The sequence below is a fragment of the Chaetodon trifascialis genome, chromosome 16, assembly GCF_039877785.1.
Source record: "Chaetodon trifascialis isolate fChaTrf1 chromosome 16, fChaTrf1.hap1, whole genome shotgun sequence".
Lineage (NCBI taxonomy): Eukaryota > Metazoa > Chordata > Actinopteri > Chaetodontiformes > Chaetodontidae > Chaetodon > Chaetodon trifascialis.
This window is the reverse complement of record NC_092071.1, coordinates 6,363,721-6,383,000: the sequence shown is the minus strand read 5'-3', so window position 1 is coordinate 6,383,000 and position 19,280 is coordinate 6,363,721. Positions and strand designations below refer to the sequence as shown.

Genomic DNA, 19,280 nt, shown 5'->3' with positions numbered 1-19,280 from the left:
GTGACGTCACGGCATTAGTTACCACTCATGTTATTATTTAGAAGATGCGGATGCAGTAGGTTAGCGTTAACAACGGACAGCTAACACAGAGAACGGGACCGATGGCCGGCCAGCCGGCTTTGGTTGGTAAAATAAATATGTTGTAAATTCAAATCAGAGCATCTTCCATGTCTGGAATGGAATTGCTATACTACTATACTTATACTATACTCACACACAATGCCTCCACCTAGTGGTGTCTGCACATTGAAACTCATTGGCCATCGCGAAATGAATTTTGGCTCTGTCAGGTTGCTGTAGCTGGCGTTTACGCTGCAGAGGAGCAGGCTGAGTTATCAGCGTCAAGTCAGCAGCTATTAGTTAGTTTCCACGGAGCACAGGAAATATACGCCTCGAAATATCAGCACACATGTTGTTTTATGTTCCGTATGTGAAGTAAAACGGATCATTTAAGACAATTCTGGCTCTGTTGCGATGCTAATTTCCTTTAGCGCGTTAATGGTGATTCTCAATATGCTTTCTCTCGCTAAGCTTCTCTTATTTGCTCATTAATCATTCAAAATGTAATGTCAGTGTCTTGATAGGATAATATTCTCTAAGAGCACCGAATGCACAGTTAGAAAGTCATCTGGAGTCAATTGATGTCACTTTATTTCACACACACATAGAATAAAGTGCGAGAACGTAGAATAATAAAAAAGAGCAGAAGAAACCAAAGAACGATCACTTGAAATCGTCATCAAAGTTACTCGTTCTGGGAGTTAAAAAGTAAAGAATATCACATGAAATGTAAAAATATTTCCCACCTCGCGCCATAAAGCCATAAAGCAGATTTCCACTCGGTTATGACAGAAAAAACGCACAGTAATTGTGAGCAAACGGCTGCTGGCCGCAGCAACAGACTATATTTATGTTGTGCAGTGTGAGGGATTCCTTAAGAAACTGTGACAAGGAGGACTAGAAATTTCCAAAAGCTCAGATCAGTCTCTTCTTTAATCCTGTCAGGGCTTATGCATGCTGCATGCAAGACAGGCGATCCATGCTGTCTGGATACATTGTCAAGTGAGATTTTGGAGACAATTTAATCCCTCCCCAAATCCTGTTTTGTTTGCTGACATGAAACAGTTTGTCCAATAAAACCTCAATCCAATGGAGACGAGGGCTTTGGAGTAATAAGGTTTTCATAACCGGGATTTGATCTTTACATATTTGCTATTAGACATAGTGCGGCGTGTGCGCGCCATCCTCTCATTTTAATTAAACTGTGTGTGTGTGCGTGCGCGTGTGTGTCGTCTGCCTGTATGTTGCTCTCTCTGTTTTCCTCCCTCCATCTCTCTCATTTCGCCTTTATCTCTACATGGACTGTGCCTTAGGAGCCTGGAGAAAGAGAGGAGGGAGGGAGGGAGGGAGATAAAAGAGGGGAGAAAGGTAGAAGAGCGGTGGGGGGGCGAGGATGGATGTAGGCCGAAGAAACGGAGAACGACAGACAAAACAGGGAGCGCGGAAGAAGGAAAGAGCAGTATGTGATTGCGGAGGAATGGAAGGAGAAAGAGGAGCAGAGTGTTGGTGTCACACGGTTTATTCAGACTTTATTGCTTTGGCAGGACTCCAGACTCCCTCGTCATCCTCCTCCAGCGGGCACGTCGGTGTGTGTATGCGCGGCATGTGTGCGCTCCTGGAAACAGACACGCTGTCCGAAAACACGCAGGGAGAAAAAAAAAAACAAAACTGCGAAAGCGCGAGAAAGTTTTCACACATACATCGATAAACAAAGTCCGATGAAGAGCAGAGAGGAAGAGCCTTCATTCTGCTGAAACACATGTGAGGAAAACACACACAAAAAACACCAGAAGCTCTGATTGGAGAATGATGTTGCCATGGATCCCCAGATGGGCGTGGCTACACTGTCACTGTGACTGACTAGCAGGAGCTAATAAATCATGTAGTGTGTGTGTGTGTGTGAGTGCTAAACTTTGGCATGTGTGTTTGGTTGTAATGTGTGTGTGCTGCACGACGCTGCTGTTTCCAGCTGCAGCAGCCTCCTCTGTCTGTCTGCCTGTCTGACCCACTTTCTCCTCTTTCCTTCCCTCTCTCCTTCCTTTGTTAGCTCCTCGGGTCGCTCCTTCTTTCCTCGCAGTCCTTCCTTCCCTCCTCCCTCTGTCTCTTCCATGCGCCCTTAATCCGTTTCCTCCCTCTCTCCTATGTGTCTTGGAATTTTGACAAGCTGAAGATCTCAATGAACACACCACAGCGTGTCATTCATTTTTCCCTCATGTTTATTCATTTTGTCTGATATGTGTCCTCTTGAGCTTGATTCAGAGTTGTGTGTTGATGGATTCAAAGCTATGCTACCTGCTCACACAGCTGCCAGGTCTATACTATAAGCTACGCATGGCCATACACACTTCGGGGCGACGCCGGAGACACCAAGACCTGTGATCGATGGTTAGGTTAGCACCTTGCATGAGTGGCTAAATCCGATGCTGAGAAATCAAAACATATGCCAACAGCCTCGGGACTGCCGTTAACTCTGCATCAAGCGTGCGTCCAGCTCCACACATCCTCTCTCCTCTTCCTCTTCCTCACTCGCCACCCGTCTGTCTCTCTGAACGTCTACCTGCCTGTCTGACTTCGCCTGTATAGATTTTCTCGTAGGCTGTTCATGAGTTCTCCATCTTCTGTTTTTAAACTTTTATCAAGCCGAGATCCGAACGCATTCTCACCTTTTAGCTTCAGGTCCAGTAAAACCTGGTCCCGCTCTGCCAGGAAACATCATAAGAAACTGACCCACAACCTATTTTTGGTCTGTTGATAGTTGTAGTCAGAGCATTGCTTTCAGGTCAAAGGCCACGCTGGCAGTCACGGCGGCTAACAGAGTGAACAGAGTCATTGTGTCTTGAATCTGTTGCTTTCAGTGACCTTTTAGATGCCTGTGACGCCTGTAGGCGCAGCCATTGGTTCACAACCGCAGATTTTTGTTAGAGTAAGCAGGGGGCGGCTGTAGCTCAGGAGGTAGAGCGGTCGTCTGCCAATCAGGAGGTCGGTGGTTCGATCTCCGGCTTTGGCAGTCCACATGCCGAAGTATCCTTTGGCAGGATACTGAACCCCAAAACTGCCCCATCGGTATGTGAATTCATATGTATGTCGCTTTGGATAAAAGCATCTGCCAAATGACTGTAATTGTAAAATTATCTGCAACAGAACGAGACATACCAACATTTTTAAAAACAAGTGAAATGTCTAGTCTAGAAAACCCACAGTTATCTTAAAAGTAACGCGGCCAAACTAAAATCAGGTCAGTTTGTCTGGACACAGAGAAATTCTGACTTTGACAAAACGTTTTTTTGTACTCCGTGTCGATCAAGTACTAAAATCTCAGCAACAAGTTACACCATTTTATTAAGATAATTAAGGACAAAAAGCCTGAAACGAGTGAAATGCTCTCACATAAAAACTGCCTGATAAGAAGATAGATCAAACAAACAAGCATATAATACCTTGATTTAAGACATTTTATCGTACTTAGGTTTTGGTTTTTGCAGTCAAGCACTCAATCTGGAAGACAAGAGATACACAGTGGAAAACTTGCTCTGAGCCAAGCTCCAGAGAACTGGTTGTGAGTTGCACAACCAGTAAATGTAGGCTTTAACTTTATCAGCTGGGAAAATGTGTAAAAGACACTCCTGACTGTCACCAGTCAATTTCATCTATCGGGACACTGTGTTGTGTGTTCTCTCCTCAAGCTGTGAAAACCAGGAGCTGCATTTTAAAATAAATACTATTTTTATTCTGGCCTGGATCAAATGATGTGTTTTATATTTCCAGCGGCGGACGGTTGAAATAAACACAATAATCACTGGCGAACAGCAGCATTCCTTTCTAGAAAATGTAGACTAAGAACACAAAAGCCGGAGAAGTTCAGCAAAAAGATTAAAGGGAGTCCTTCTGCGCACGGAGAGAAATTTAATATCGCCCTTACATTCAGGCTTATTGAATCCAGATATTGCTGCTCTTATCTTGTGGGCACCCACTCACTCCCCTCACACGATCCATTTTGGGTCGTGACCAGTAGTTAAAGTACCAAGATAATGCACATTGGCCGACGTTCCCCGCTGTGAGTAGCGTTATTGCTCTGTGCTCTGACAGCTTCAGTGGGTTAAATCGAGCCACCAACTGTTTTAGGGTCCTCTGAAGGGCACTACAGAGGGAAGGTAACAAATTCACGCCAAGCGACTTCATCCTACAGGTAGCTGATGTTATCTGAAGGTCTTTACGATTCACAACACGGATATCTGTGTTCCTGCTGCCAAGATCTGCTTTTATGGCAGCTATTATTTCAGCCCACAGTATTTTATACAGTCTGTTTATGTTGCAGAGACTTGTAGAGAATTTGGCAAGGCAAAGCAAGTCAAGGCAAGTTTATTTGCATAGCACCTTTTAAACACAGAGACGCTTCAAAGAGCTTTACATATGGCATAAGACGACGCTGGAGAGAGTACAAGCAGGGAAAAAAAATGAATTAAAAGACAACCGATAGCACATCACAGCGATCAAGCGCCTCAGCTTTGATGAAAAGTGTTTAGCCTTGATTTAAAAGAGCGTAAAGTTAGAGCAGACCTCGCTTCAGTTTGATATGTGAGGCATTCAGTTAAAGGCTGCTCCACAGCATTTTGTTTCAGCTCTCAGATCAGTAACCAATCCAGTCCCAGAGGGCCTCAGAGGTCTGGAGGGTCTGTAACACAGCAGCACTCAGACATGCAGTTTGGCCCTAAACCATTTTGTGCTTCATAAACAAGTAATAGTATTTTAAAATCAATCCTTTGACACGCAGACAGCTGAAGCAGCAATCTGAGAACTGAGTAATGCATTCTGCTCCTCTGCGGTCCCGCGAATGAGCTGTAGCTCATCCACTTAATCCAGCCTACCAAAATAAAAGTATTTCCAAGGTCTTGTTAGACATAAATCCTTTAGGGCTCACTATGTTTTAAAGGAATAGTTCAGCCTTGTGGGAAATGAGCTTAGACAAACAACCAGTGGAGGAAGGTAAAGCTACCAACCAAGAGACAGTCTTTCACATAACCCTGCATGAATCCTTCATTCATTTATTCGGGATGCAAACTTGTTGGTGTCGCTCATCACTTTGTGCTCGGCAGAGGTCAAACTCCTGAAGCAGATCAGTCCTCCTGATCAGCTGCTTCTTCACCGCCTGTCTGCGTCTCGTGGCATCAGGACAGCATCAGCAGCTTCGGGGTCTGAGGCTTTCGTTGGTCCGCCCACCACGATTGAAACATCATTCGTGTTGTGTGTTTCTGAACGTGTTCCACGGTCGAGATATTTGACAACCATAAAGTAAGCTTTCTTCTCTGGCTCTGAGGCGGCGGCACTACATCCACCAAATTTACGCGTCTCCGACAGGTTTTATCTCTCACTCATAAATTTGTAATGTTGTGACAGATGAGGATGCGACGTGTGGGAGTTATCTAACTGTCCTTGTAGGATCGTGAAAAAGATTAATGGCGTGTTGCACAGACCTTTTGCTTTGATGGCGCGGGTCACTGGGGAGTTGTATTTTTGAGTCTTGGACTGTGAAGGAGAACCTTAAAGGCGCCTTTTTGTTTTAGAGCGACGGAAATGACGCTGGATGTTTGGGACACAATCTGAATTATAGGTCCTGTTTTTGGACAGTCGGTGATGTATTTGGTGATTTGCTTTCTATATTTCTGTATGAAGCAGGTCTTAACTACATGTTGAAACTGGTCATTGACAGTGGAAGCGATCTATAAACACAACCCAGATGTTTTGTCACCTTTTCGGTTGATGTGGTGGAACTGGTTTGCTTATTTACGCATCCAGCTAACACGGAGCAACATTAGCCTTCATATCGAGTCGTGTTTCAGTCAGATGTCTGTAAGGTCTGTCAGAATGGGCCAAAAACGATGCTTGATTATTCCTTCCAGAAACAAAAAACCCTCTTGTCCACTTATTATTATCAGCATTACTTTTTTATTTATTTATTATTTTAGCCTTTATGATAGAGACAGCTGAAGATGTGATAGGAAAGGGGGCAGAGAGAGGGGACGACACACAACAAATGAGCCGCAGGTGGGAGTCGAGGCTGCTGCAGAGGACTGGCAGCCTCAATGCATGTGGTGCACAACATACCAGCTAACAACGAAATGTCTTTCCAGTCACCAAATCAGTGTTTATTAAGGCTGGATAGTTCAATTGCAAGCAATGGACGGGAATATCAATCTTTAATTAACTGATATTCTTAAAATCCTGACATTGATCTTTGTGTTTGCTTCTTTTTTTGCGTAAACAGGTCCGTCTGCTCTAAATGTCATGTGGAGGCAGTGGTTGCTTGTAAGTGGTTCAGTCAGGGCTGCACAGTGTATAAAATGTGTCAGATGAGTTAATACAACGTGCAGCAGGAAAAGACTAGTTTAAGTCACATAGTAAAGCAGATGAAAGCTGGCTGTGACAGTCTCATAAACTGTGACTGACTCCCGCTATCACACAGCCATCTAGAGATGTCATCTGAGAGAGGTCGGCTGACAAAGGACCGATCTGAGCTCTTGGTTTGTGTCTGTTGTGGAGATATCATCACTGGGTGCGAGATGTGAATCTGAGGAGGTCGACCAGCTGTCTGCAGGCCAGCCGACCTGTTGATCAACCTGAAGTCTTGTCAGCGCACACGGTGCAGGTGAATCAGCGAGCAGATCCTGCCCTGTCTGCGCTCGCACTGATAGTCAAAGTGGATGCGCTCTACTTACTTGAAGCATCTGGCACTGATAGTCCACGCGCGGCTGTACGAGAGCGCGTTTATTATTTTAAAATATGCATAATGAGGATGCCTCTGCAGCCGTTTTTGCACATGCAGGCCTAAAACAATAGAGATGTCGTGTTGTCGTAGCTTTGCATTGACCACAGAAAACAGATCCTTCTCATATCGTTATGATCATTGATGTAGTTGTAAATAGCAGCACACTCTTGTGTAAATGAGCCCAATAATCCCCACAGTGTTGCTAATAGATGAAACATACTTGAGCAACATGTGACATATTGATTAACTGTTTTAAACTTGTAATCACAGCCGAGCTCCTTCTGTAACAAGCCGTCCGCGTTTAAGCGCACACTACGCTTTAATTATACCAGTTGGTAATTAACCCAGGCTCTCCATATTAGGTTTGGGGTGATATTGGGCCAATTAAAGATCAATAATCCTGATCTTTAGCTGGCTGCTTCCTCACAGTGGTGTCTGTGTATTTCAGGGCCAGCGAACAGTCGATGGTGCTCATTAGTAAGCAGCACAGGTTTGTAGTCAATATGCTGGGAGCTGAGAGGGTCAGGTCAATAGATCTGAGCTGAAAGTTAGTTAGAGAAGTGAGGAAAGAAAGAGGCTGTTTATCTGCTTTGTTTCGTACCTTATTTTCTCCCCTGGCTCAGTAATATAACCCACTGGTGAAATGAAAGAACGAGCTGCCTTTTCGTCCGTCTGTCAGGGTTTTTTTTTTTTGTTTTATTTTGGTCTCGCCGTTTTTATTGCATGTCTTCCTCGCTCTCTCCCTCTGTTATATGTCTTCACAGTAATTCACCACATGTGCGTCACATATCACTTAAGTCAATACCATGAAATCCATTTTTAGTCACACACACTTAGACACACACACACACGCATTCCCTGTCTGGTCCCACTGGGTTTATCTCTATCTCAGAGATCAGTTTGGGAATTAGTTGTGACGCAGCTCCTGCCTCTCCGCCCCGGGGCAGCACACACACACACACACACACACACACACACACACACACACACACACACACACACTGACACACACTGTGTTTCCTCAGATGCACACCCAAACACTGCAGCTGATGCAGCGATGCTCGTTAAAGCTGAGCGCTTCCTCCCACCTGTTGTTCTGAGCGTTTTCAAATTGTGCATGAGGTGAAAAAAAAGATAGAAAACGTAACGATAATAAAAAGTTTTAATTGTTGGCTGAGCTGGAAAGAGCATAAAAGAAGGCATGTCCAATGGAGAACATACAGTTATTTATATTCAGATTTTATATTTACTTATATCTTGAGTATTTGTAGACAGTTTGACCTGCCACTGTAGGACAAGCACATCAATAATAAAGATATTAGCAATGGCTGAATTCCATTTAGCTGCTTCAGTTTCAGGCTCTGGGTGTTTTTCATGCTGTCACAGCTTACTGGGCCAGACAGAGACATTGTTAACGTTATTAGCAACAGCTGAGCTTTTCCTGCAATGACAAGCCAAAATGTGTTAGTGTGAAAAAAGGCTCATTATAACACACAGTTGCTGTTTCTGTAGTTTTTAGTAATAAAGTTTATTGTGTGTCAATAAAATGCCCGACCCCCAGATCACAAGACTGAATTCTCAGGAAGTCAGATTTGTGTTAACGAGCAAAACGAGTATCAACAACGTGATTTTTGTTTGTACGGGCCCAAAAAAATCAGCTGGAGTTCAGAACATCACAACATCTGTTCTGATGTTTGGGTGTAAAAGTTCCCGATTTGTCGCTCTCTGTAGCACTGACACACACACACACACACACACACACACACACACACACACACAAAGGGCATGGTGCCCTCCTGCCAGACACCTGTTGATGTAATTAGTGGTTGATGACAGCAAGTGCTCTGCTGACCGCTCTGCGTGTGTGTGTGTGTGACAGAGAGAGTGTGTGTGACAAAGATAAACAGCAAGTGAACATGTGTGCATGAAGCGTGTGTATGATCATTTATGTTTGTGTGTGTGTGCGCATTGATCGTCAGGACAGGAGGGACACGCTGACTGCAGGGAGGACACAGAGCGAGGGCGAGAGAGCCTTACAGTGTGAAGGTTAGAGAGAGAGAGAGAGAGAGGGATGGAGTGTGTGCGTTGGCCATGCTCAGCACACTTAATACACTTGTAATGCTGATTATCTCCAGCCTGTCATGTCATGGATGGATGAGATAGAAAGGAGGTGGGTTCAATTGTCGTGGGATTACGGGAGGATGGATGAACCAGCACGAGGAGAAGTCGACGGACGGTTGGAGGGAGGAGGCGTCTTTCAGCTGTTTCCTGCTTTCAAGCATTTCCCCCCAAAAACTTGTCGTATTTTATATTTGAACACATTGCACCGATGGATTAATTTTGCAGATTTTATTTAATCGCTTCCTTATCAGCCAGTGTTTTAAATCACCTGTTTGGCTCACCTGCCACAAAGCGAATTACCCGTCAGGTTGGATTCACACTGGCAAATTAAAGAATGTCCGATGTCCACAAATATGGCGGTACAGCAAACATGGATAAAAGGTGACATATGTCAGATCATCGTTATTATATTTAGCATTTAGAAATTGTCTGCATGCTCATTTCCTGGCATGTCCATGAATGAAACATCACATTCACAACCCGTCTCCACTGTTACTTCACCTCAGGCTGGTGACGATATCCAGAGACAAAAAAAAATAAAAAATAACAGCGCTTTTAAAAATACTGATGCTTTTATGAACTGCGGCCCAATAACATCTCTCTTTATCTGAAGGAAAACAATGAAATCTCATCCGCACATCCATCCTGACGCGCTGTTTTGCTTTGGCTCCCCGTCAGAGAGACGTGCCTAACTCAGACTTTCATGTGTTTTTTTGTTCTAAACGCCTGAGACTTTGTGATCTTTGCTGACTTATCCGCCAGAAGTTTGCCACCTTTGGCACGAAGCGATGTCAGACTCCACTCTCACTGCCTCCCCGCTGCAGACTCGCGTCGAATCTTCTATTAACCCCAACACATGTTCTCAGATTTGTGTCTGTGGGTTGATGTATGTAGGCGGGACAGAGAAAATGGAGAAGTGCTGTGTTTGCTGATTCAGAGATGGATAGCTGTGCAGGATGAATGAAGAGACTCAGACAGAGACGGATGGAGCGAAAGAAGGCCCGACAGAAGCACCGATAAATTGTTGGGGTAATATGTTTCAGTAGATGGGGGATTAAATTACGGAGGAGAGAATGACAATGGAGAGAGTTGGCAACAAGCGGGAGCCTCTAACAGACAGAGGAGGGGGAGGAAAGGTCAAACTCAAAGGAGCAAGAAACTCAAATGAGGTCAGTTCATCTCAAAACTCTGCTGTCCTGCAACAGAGATGTGGTTTGAAGACCCGGAGTGTGGACGAAATCAACATCACCACAAGGACTTTTTGCAGAGTTTCCAGTTTAACACATAATCTGCAACATTAAGATACACACCTGATATTTATCCAATCTCAAAAATGAAGTCTACATTCAAAAAAACACGTTTCTCCAGTTGGACATGCCCTTCGTCTCCTCACGCATGCCCCTCAGGGCTGGATTCTGCAGAAAAGAGAGTATTTGATCGAGCTTTTGATCGGACCTGCTGTTTAAAGTTACGTTGGTTTGGTTCGTTTGCCGAAATAAGAAAAGAGGCTGCTTTGCCGCTGACTGCTTCAGACAGTTGGCCTTGGTATCCTGATTTTGGAGGTGGCGAGAGGTAGTCAGTGAAATGTGGGAGTCAAGGGTGAGAGGAAGGAAAAAAGAGAAAGTAAACAGAGCGGAGAGGTTCAGCCGAGTTGTTTTACTCCAAACTCCTCTCCTCCTTCATCACTCTTCCTCCTCTTTACCTCCCACCCTGCCCTCCACTCCCCCCTGTCATGTGTCCAGGCAGAGGTAGTTGTTTTTGAAAACGGTGCACACACACACACACGCGCGCGCGTGCGCACACACACACACGCGCGCGCGTGCGCACACACACACACACGCACACACACACACAGTGTCCTAATCAAAGCCAGGCTCTGCACATTGTGTCCCAGTTGAGCAGCTATTTTTATCTGCATCGCTCTAACAGGGATGGAATGGGTCAGATAGGCCAGGCTGACGAATCCATCAAGACACACAGATAAACAGTCAGCACACACACACACGCGCGCGTGCGCGCACACACACACACATATTGTTTCAGTAAACAAATATACAAATTCTCTTTCTTTATCGCTCATAGCCTTTCTGTCTTTGTCTTGTTTTTCACATTTGCTGACATGCACGCACACACACACACACACACACACACACACACACACACACACACACACACACACACACACACAGACTCTAACACACACTCTATCCTGTTCTATTAGCTCCATGGCAGATCTTAAGCCTCACACATGCATGATGCTGCCACACACACACACACACACACACACACACACACACACACACACACACACACACACACACACACACACACACACACACACACACGTGGTTAGAGACACATGATTACTGATTTACTGCTGTAAGAGAAATCCAGTTGGCAGAAATCCAGTTTCTGGCTTGTTAGTTTGGGATTCAAGTGCTCTGGCTTGGACCCAGTTAGTTCCTCTGTCTCTCTCTCTCTCTCTCTCTCTCTCTCTCTCTCTCTCTCTCTCTCTCTCTCTCTCACCACTCACTTTTCTGCCATGTTGGATGTTACATGCAGTCCACAGTTGGACCCAAACTGGAATTCTTTACATCCCAAAAAGCAAAGAGTCTGTCTTATGCATTGAAGCTAAACTCCGGTGATCCGTTATTTCTCTCGTGTGTCTCTGATTTGCCTCGAACGCAACATACAACGGCACCTGCGAGGACATTCAGCAGCTATACGCTTTACTGTGGTGAACACACGGTTGTAAACAGTTACAGAACAGCGAGGCAACAAGTTGTACCAGAAGTGCTGTGTGTGTTTCTGCCTTTTCGTCACCCTCGGTTCACGTTCGCTCTGTTCGCCTGTGCCACTAAAATAGCATCACCTCAGGTTATGCTCCCGCCCCCTAATATATGACTGGTGATGAATAAAGTCAGTCTAGTTGCTAACAATAACGCGCTGTGGCAGTCTGTCTGCTGGCGGGATCAGTCCAGACCTGCAGGTGGAAATGAACCAGCGGGACTCTAAAGAGGCGGTTTTCAGAGCGAAGTGCTTGATGGATGGTCTGACGGTTTTCGCAGCTTCCTGAAACCAAAAATCTGGCAGTCACGCCCACTGCAGGCAGCGATGTGTGGAGGTGAGAGAGCTTCAGGGTTTGAACCTCTTTGCTAAACTATTTCTGTCACTTTTCATGTGTGCAGCTCTGTGAACGCCTTCCAGGAAAGACCGTCTAAAAGCGTCCATCGGTTTCCCCATTCCCAAACAATTATTGCATCTTTCCCCTCTAACTTCCACCAGGCCTGTGTTTCACAAGCGTTTCTCCACTCCATCGAGAATATGCACCATGTCTGTTTTTGACAGACGAGGCATCAGTCCGCACAGAGTGGACTGAGCGAGACGGGGAGTCAGACACAGGAACGGTGTGGAGAATCCGCTAAATTTTCAAAATAAAACACCCTCTCGGTCGTACATCAGCAATGAATGCAATTAAAACACGTGCACCGACAGAGGACCTCTCGTATGGTGTTGCTGTACACAAACAGGTCGATAAACATTGAGAGGTCAGTCCCACCTTTGAGAGATTCAGAGTCAGAGTTCAGTCAGATTGAACTGTGCACAAAGTGAACGAGGTGGGGCTAATTCGCGACCGCATGGGAATAAGTCTGTAATTTTGGACTCTCTCTGGTCATGGCTTTCTCTTTGAGTCGCTTTTGGCTCTTTTCCCCTCTGCTTCACCAGCCTCAGAGATACAAAAGCCAGCGGAGCAGCAGGAACCTGGAGTTTTTTCTCTGTATTCTAAGACTTCTAGTCTCTGTAATTGCTGTCTTCATCTGTAGATAAAATTATCCTGTTAGCATTTAACAGCTACAGCTGCCAGGGGACCGCGCTCCAGCTCTCCACTTCGATATCTTTGAATCTTGTTTACTCAGCCTTTCGCGTGTCTCTCTCTGCCCACCTGTCTCTCTCTCTCTCTGTTTATCTCTTTCAGTCTTTCTATTAGTCGCATTCTCAGCCTCTTGCCTGCTTTCTTCTCTCTCGGTCTCCTTCGCTCTTTGTGTGGTGACAATTCAAAATAGCAGCAGACACACACACACATTTACAACCACCGCTTTTCTTTTGAACATCCATATGTGCTTAACATAAACATGCACACTCACATTCACCAGCCAGCTCTCCATTCACTCACATACGCGCTTATATAGCGCTTATTGGGCCATATGAGAGTAATTTGACAGTATGGAGGAGCAGGAGGTCTCAGCTGGAGCTTGGTTCTCACAGGAAGAAGAGTCTGGGCTCCAGTTTACTGGCAGGAAACAGGAAGTCACTTCATGACTCCTATTGTCTCATTACTGGATGCACACAAACCTCTGATGTTATTTATTGTTCCTTAAAATTGACATCTCGCTTCGTGTTCGGTCACCAACTCCTGACAGAAATGTCTCGCTCTTCAGCTGCTCTGTGCTCCACTTTGTAACTACAGTTGTGTGTCTGCTGTTTGTTGCTGGGCAGATAGTGTACAGCGGGTTTATCACAGCTGCCTGCTGCTGCTAGAAATTGGGTTGGTGAGAGCACTGAGACAGAAAAACACAATAACTGTGCCATAAGTTCAAGTTCTTCATTTGTCATGTGCAACAATCACGTTGCAGCAGTCATTGGCAATGAAACTCTTCTTATGAACAGAATATATTTCACATAGAATAATATAAGATGCAATATAAAGTTTAATTCTGTGGCAGGCTGGTGCACAGTAGTGATAAAACACACCAAAATGATTAACTAAAAGAGCCTGAAGGGTCTGTAGAGATGCAGAGTTCGGAGATAATTTGCCGCCATGAGCAGCCCCTCAAACATTGATTACATCTGTTAAGCATCGTAATGTGTGTCGTAACATATCATATCCACGTGTCGGCTGCTCATCATGTTTATCCTCACTGCGAGGTTTATGCTCGTCCCTGCACTAAATCACGATTAGACGCGCTGCCCGTGTCGCGCCGCTGTCCTGTCGTTCGTAACGGTGATGTCTTGTGTTTCAGGTGCGTAACCTGTGCTACATGGTGACGCGGAGGGAGAAAATGAAGCACACCCTGTGCGACCTCCAGGAGAAGATCTTCCACCTGCAGATTCAGCTCCTGGAAGAGGACATTGCTGGAGGTAAGAGGGAGGAAACGCGAGCGTGTGTCTGTGGCGGTTCTTCAGATTCCAGTCTTCTGAGCGCACCAGTGTAAAAACTCTTACCTTTCTCCCACTCTGGCACCGCAGCCAAGGCCGCCAACACATACTCTGTCCACCAAAAAAAAAGTACAATTTGGAAAGCTCAAGAGCAGAACGGTTACATCCAAACCCTTGTTGACTGAGTGTAGTGGGTGGACAGTTTTGGAAATGGCCTGTCATCCTTTTTGCACAGCGGGCCACACTTGACACCTGCACAGCAAAGAACACTGGAATAATAGTTCAGCCAGATATTGTGACACACCATCCACATAAATGGAGCTCGATTTCCCATCCACTCTGCACAGATGACTGACCTCGATGCATTTCATGCAGCTGCTCCGTGATGGAGAACAGCAAGGACGAAGCCGGCTGCTCGAGTTGATGCTGCTGTGTTTGCTAGATATCTGCTCAAAATGAGATTTATAATCTCGGCGGGACCACCAGGTTAAATATGTTTTTACCGCTTATTCTTTTGAAACCTACGATTTTTACCACCAGCTTGTTGTAGTCGACCACATTTGTTTTTTTTGCCTCCCCGGATTGTTTTGCATTAGCATCATTTCACCTGGAAACAGCAACACTCGTCATACAGGAGCTAACTGTGGTCATCGTAAACTCATCGTTATAACAATGATGATAATAATCAATAAAACTTTATTTATTTATATGCATGGCATCTAAAGGTGCTACAAAGTGTTTAGCGTGTGATAGATTCATTGAAACATCTATAGACGAAACAGAGACTGTACACCTTGTAAGACTGAATCTGAGCTCTGGTATAAGTGCAGACATGAGGGTCAGTGACTTTGTATGTAACCAGAAGCCAGACTGAAGAGTCTGTTAGCAAAAAAAAAAGCTTATAATCAGACCGACAGGAGGACAGGGAGCTGGGAAAGTCGAGTCCAGAAGAGAAAGAAAACAAAGAATCCATCGCTGAATTTCTTTATTGATGATGTTCGGTCCTCTGACATTCAGCAGGTATACATAGTCGATATATATAACAGTATCATACATATATAAGATAAAAGCTTTCACACAGGAAAAAGGAGGAGCAACAGTTCCCAGTATACCTTCAAGGGGAGGTCAAAGGGCTCCTCAGACATAAACACAGACATGATACTGAGCACATCACACAATGTGACCTTCTCGGGACATCTGATAAAAACTTAATTTAACAGTGCTGGGTGGGAGTCATTCAGGGGTCAGGTCAGCTTCAGTCCACGTCTCTGTCTGAGCTAAAACTAAATACCCATTTCTTACAGTAAGTCTAAACGTTAGCCCCCACATTTTCCTTCTAGCAGAGGTGGACGGCGTCCGGCTGCGGCGGCCCTCTGCTGCCGAGGAAACACAGATGTTACACAATGTCACACAAAAGTCGAACGGCACCCCCAGATTTTCAGTGTGACGCCGGCTGCCAGACTTTTTACTGTCTTTACGGGGACGACGGTGAACCCTGGTTATGGAGCCAATCGTTAACCACGGCTGTTAAAAACCACTCCGACCTGCCTTCGTCTCGGCCGATGTCGCAGAACCCCGTCGCAGAGTCGTGACCTGCAGCTGTGATGTGATGACAGTGAAAGCTTGTTGTCATGGTAATACCAGTGACGTCTCGCTGGCATGCTAATGATAGTGAACTCTTGTCAGCCTGCTCCTGTGGCTGTGTTTTGGAGTGTGTGTGCGTGCATGTGTGTGTGTGTGTGTGTGTAGTTGGAGTGCTCAATTTGCAGTGCTCATCATTTCCAAAGAAGGCAGCACACACATCTATGCACTCCACTAAATCTTACACTTACACTCTCTCTCTAACTCCCTCTGTGTCTCACTAACACACTCGCACTCCCAAAGGCACACACACGCACACACACACACACACACACACACACACACACACACACACACACACACACACACACACACACACACACACACACACACACACACACATGCAGAGCAGTGCTCCTGACTCAGCAGATTGCTGCCATCAGGTACCGGGAGCTGTGCTGCTGCTGGCACTAAACAGCCATATCTATTCACACTCTAGATTAGAGAGGATAGTTGGGGGGGGGGGGTGTGCATGTGTGTGTGCATGTGTGTGTGTGAGAGAGAGGGAGAGAGAGAGCACCAGAGAGTGAAGGATGAGGTTGTCTGCTGTAATGATTTGCCGTGTCCCTCACCTTGTATCTACCTCTTCTTCCTGCCTCCTTTATCGCTCTCTCTTATTTTCCACTCTCCATCTCTCTTCACCCTCTTCTTTAATCTGTTTTCTCGTCCATCTGTTTCTTTCTTTCTGTTCGTGGTGTCCTCCAGGGGTTATATTTTCCCTGTTTTTCTCCCTCCTCTATCTTATTTTGGTTGTCTCATCTGACATCAAGTTTCAGTGAGTCCATCAGTTGTCTCGGTTTGTTCTCATTTTGTCCTTCTGGCCGCACAAACTGATTCTGTGACACTGAAGTGATGCCAAAAATAACAGGAAGCACTGCCAAAAGGTAAGTTTTAGACTAACTGTGTTCAGATGGTTATGTCGGTCAAAGTCAGGTGGAAAAGTTAGAAAAATAAATAAATAAGAAATGCTTCTTTTTTTTAATTCAGTTCACCCATTTGATCGGTGGGTCGACTTTGATAAAGACGTATATTTGCTCTTATATAAATACAGAACAGGCATAACACCGTCACATGTTGGATATCATGTTTCAACACACTGAACATGCTTAGTTAAAAAAATACATATATTCTCAGTCTTAAAAAAGGTTGTTTTGGCCACTGATGATTTTCTTGGCTCTAGAAATTCGTCTGACATCCAAATCCAGACGGCACAGAAAGGTTTCATATCTCAGATTTTGGGAAAGCTGCAGATACCCGGAGCTTTCCATGCACCAGCACCACCGTCCTCTCTCCGCTCATCTCCCTCCGGGCTTGTTTCCACGAGGAAAACACACGCATGTCTCCTCAAACCCAGCTGAAACAGAACCACAAACCTCTGTCCGCCTGTCTGTCCCTCATAGTACTTAATCTGTCATGTTCCACGTTCTGTCTGTCAGTCCGCCTGTCTGTCTGTCATGTTTATCTGCCTGTCTGTCATGTTGAGGGCTGCTCTCGTCATGCTTTGTGAATGCTAGCATGTTACCAGCGAGGCGGGCGGGCGGGTGGGAAATAGTCTCACATGCAGACAGAGGGGCATTATGCTGAAAATACACAGAAGTCTGCATGACGGTACGGCATCTAGTATCAGCCCACCGCAAGAAATTCATGTATGTTGACATGAGTAAAAACTCAACATTTTGATTGAAAACCTCAACAAGACCTAATGTGCAACGAATTTGAGATTCAAAAAAAGATTAAATAATAATAAATCGCATAATGTAACTTGATCTCTGTGGAACAACAAGGTCATTGGAGGAAAACGCTAACAGCCATGCTAGCAGCTTTTGACTTGTGCACAAGGTGCTTTGAGCCAATGCTAACGTCAGCATGCTAACATGCTCACAATGACAGTGCTAGCATGTTTAACAGGTATAATGTTTACCCCTTTGGCATTTTAGTTTAGCGTGTTATGCTATCGTTCGCTAATGACCACTAAACACAAAGTGCAGCTGAGGCTGATGGAAACGTTATTACTTTCACAGGTAATTGGTCATAAAGCAAAGTATAAATTACTGTTTTAATCTGGTGACGGCTCTATATGACAAGGTGAGGGATTGTCAAATGTATTTCAATCCATCCTGCAGTTGTTGTCACGTGTGTTAGAGGAGAAGTCGGAGCATCAGTGAAGTCATCAGGACAAGCCCTCACTGTCGACCTTAGAGCGTCTGGTGTCTTTGAAAACTCGTGTGTGTACTGACCTTATTGACCAATCAAGGGCCTTTCAACAGAATTCAGATGTCATCCACGAAGTTTTTCATGTCTAGTGGCAGCTCTATTTTTGGCTTTTCCTCAGCACAGATAAAAACGAGTGAAGCCACACTTTTTATTTCTTTTATTGTAAAAAACATGACTGATTTAAAGGAAGACACTGAGTCACTTCACACTCTCCTGTGTACAGTATGAACCTTCTCTGCGGAACTTAAGATACCAGGATTTCCCCTTCATCGCTATCAGTGGAAACCTGATGGTGAAAGTAGGTTTTGTGGTTTGTCGGTTTGGCCCTGGTTTGTTTTTAATGCAGGGCGGCATCCGCTGTAATCTGCTCATACACACATGCATAGACCTGCAACTGTGCTGCAGCACAGGCCTTTTTATTCTTCTTCTTAGGAGGAAACATATTGATGCACAAAAAAATACAAGTTCAGTTACACTCTGTGCTGCAGGTAGGACTTTTTCTTGAAAGCTTGCACGCACACACACACACACACACACACACACACACAGAGTTATTGTTATGCAGGAAGTGCACTACATTTACATTCTGGCTCAAACCGAACTGTGACAAGCTGACAGTGGTTAGTATTGGCCTCTCTGATCTGTTCTCAGCAAGTGTGTGTTTGCGTGCGTGTGCATGTGTGTAAGAGTGTGAGGAAGACAGAGAAAATAAGGATAGAGGAAGAGGAGGATGGGAAGGGACAAGAAGGTAATAGGATGAAAGAAAGAGAGAAGGAAACAGGAGTAGAGACCATGAAAGAGAAAGGGAGGAGGAGAGCGTGAAAGGACAGAAGAAAGGAGGGAGAGAGGGAGGAAAAGACAGTAAAAAAACTTTCTCACATTGCACTAATGAGCTCAGGTAAGAAATGGGACACAGTGGCTACACACACACAGACTCACGCTGCAGTTCAGTGCACCTAGAAAGAGGGGAAATTAATCACACACTTCAAAAAGACGAATCCCCTGGTGCTGGTGCACCTTCTAAACAAGAGAGGGAAGGGGGTGCGGAGGCAGGGGTAATATTGCAGAGATGGAGAGAAATGCAATAGCAGAATATAAAGACAAAAGAGGAGAGAAAGCACAGATCTGACAAAAAAAAGTGTTTAAAAAGGTTTCCACTGCTGATAGTTGGATTTGTGCTGAGATTATAAACTGCAGGGGGAAAGCTTCCACACTTTTGAGCAGAGCCTGCAGGCGTCCTTGAAAACCCAAAGACTAGTTTTCCAAGCTGTAGAACATATAAAAGAGCAAGATCAGATTAGACAAAAAAAATGTGGAAAATGTT

The 19,280-nt window shown here is 44.9% G+C and overlaps 1 protein-coding gene across 2 annotated transcripts in view; it reads left to right on the top strand.

Moving 5' to 3' along the window:
- The window catches only part of jade2 (jade family PHD finger 2), a 186,990-nt gene that overhangs the window by 133,655 nt on the left and 34,055 nt on the right, over positions 1 to 19,280 (top strand). For both annotated transcript variants that reach the window (XM_070982656.1, XM_070982655.1), the window contains exon 11: positions 13,966 to 14,083. In XM_070982656.1, the coding sequence (XP_070838757.1) occupies positions 13,966 to 14,083 (118 nt within the window). The remainder of the gene's footprint in view (positions 1 to 13,965; positions 14,084 to 19,280) is intronic.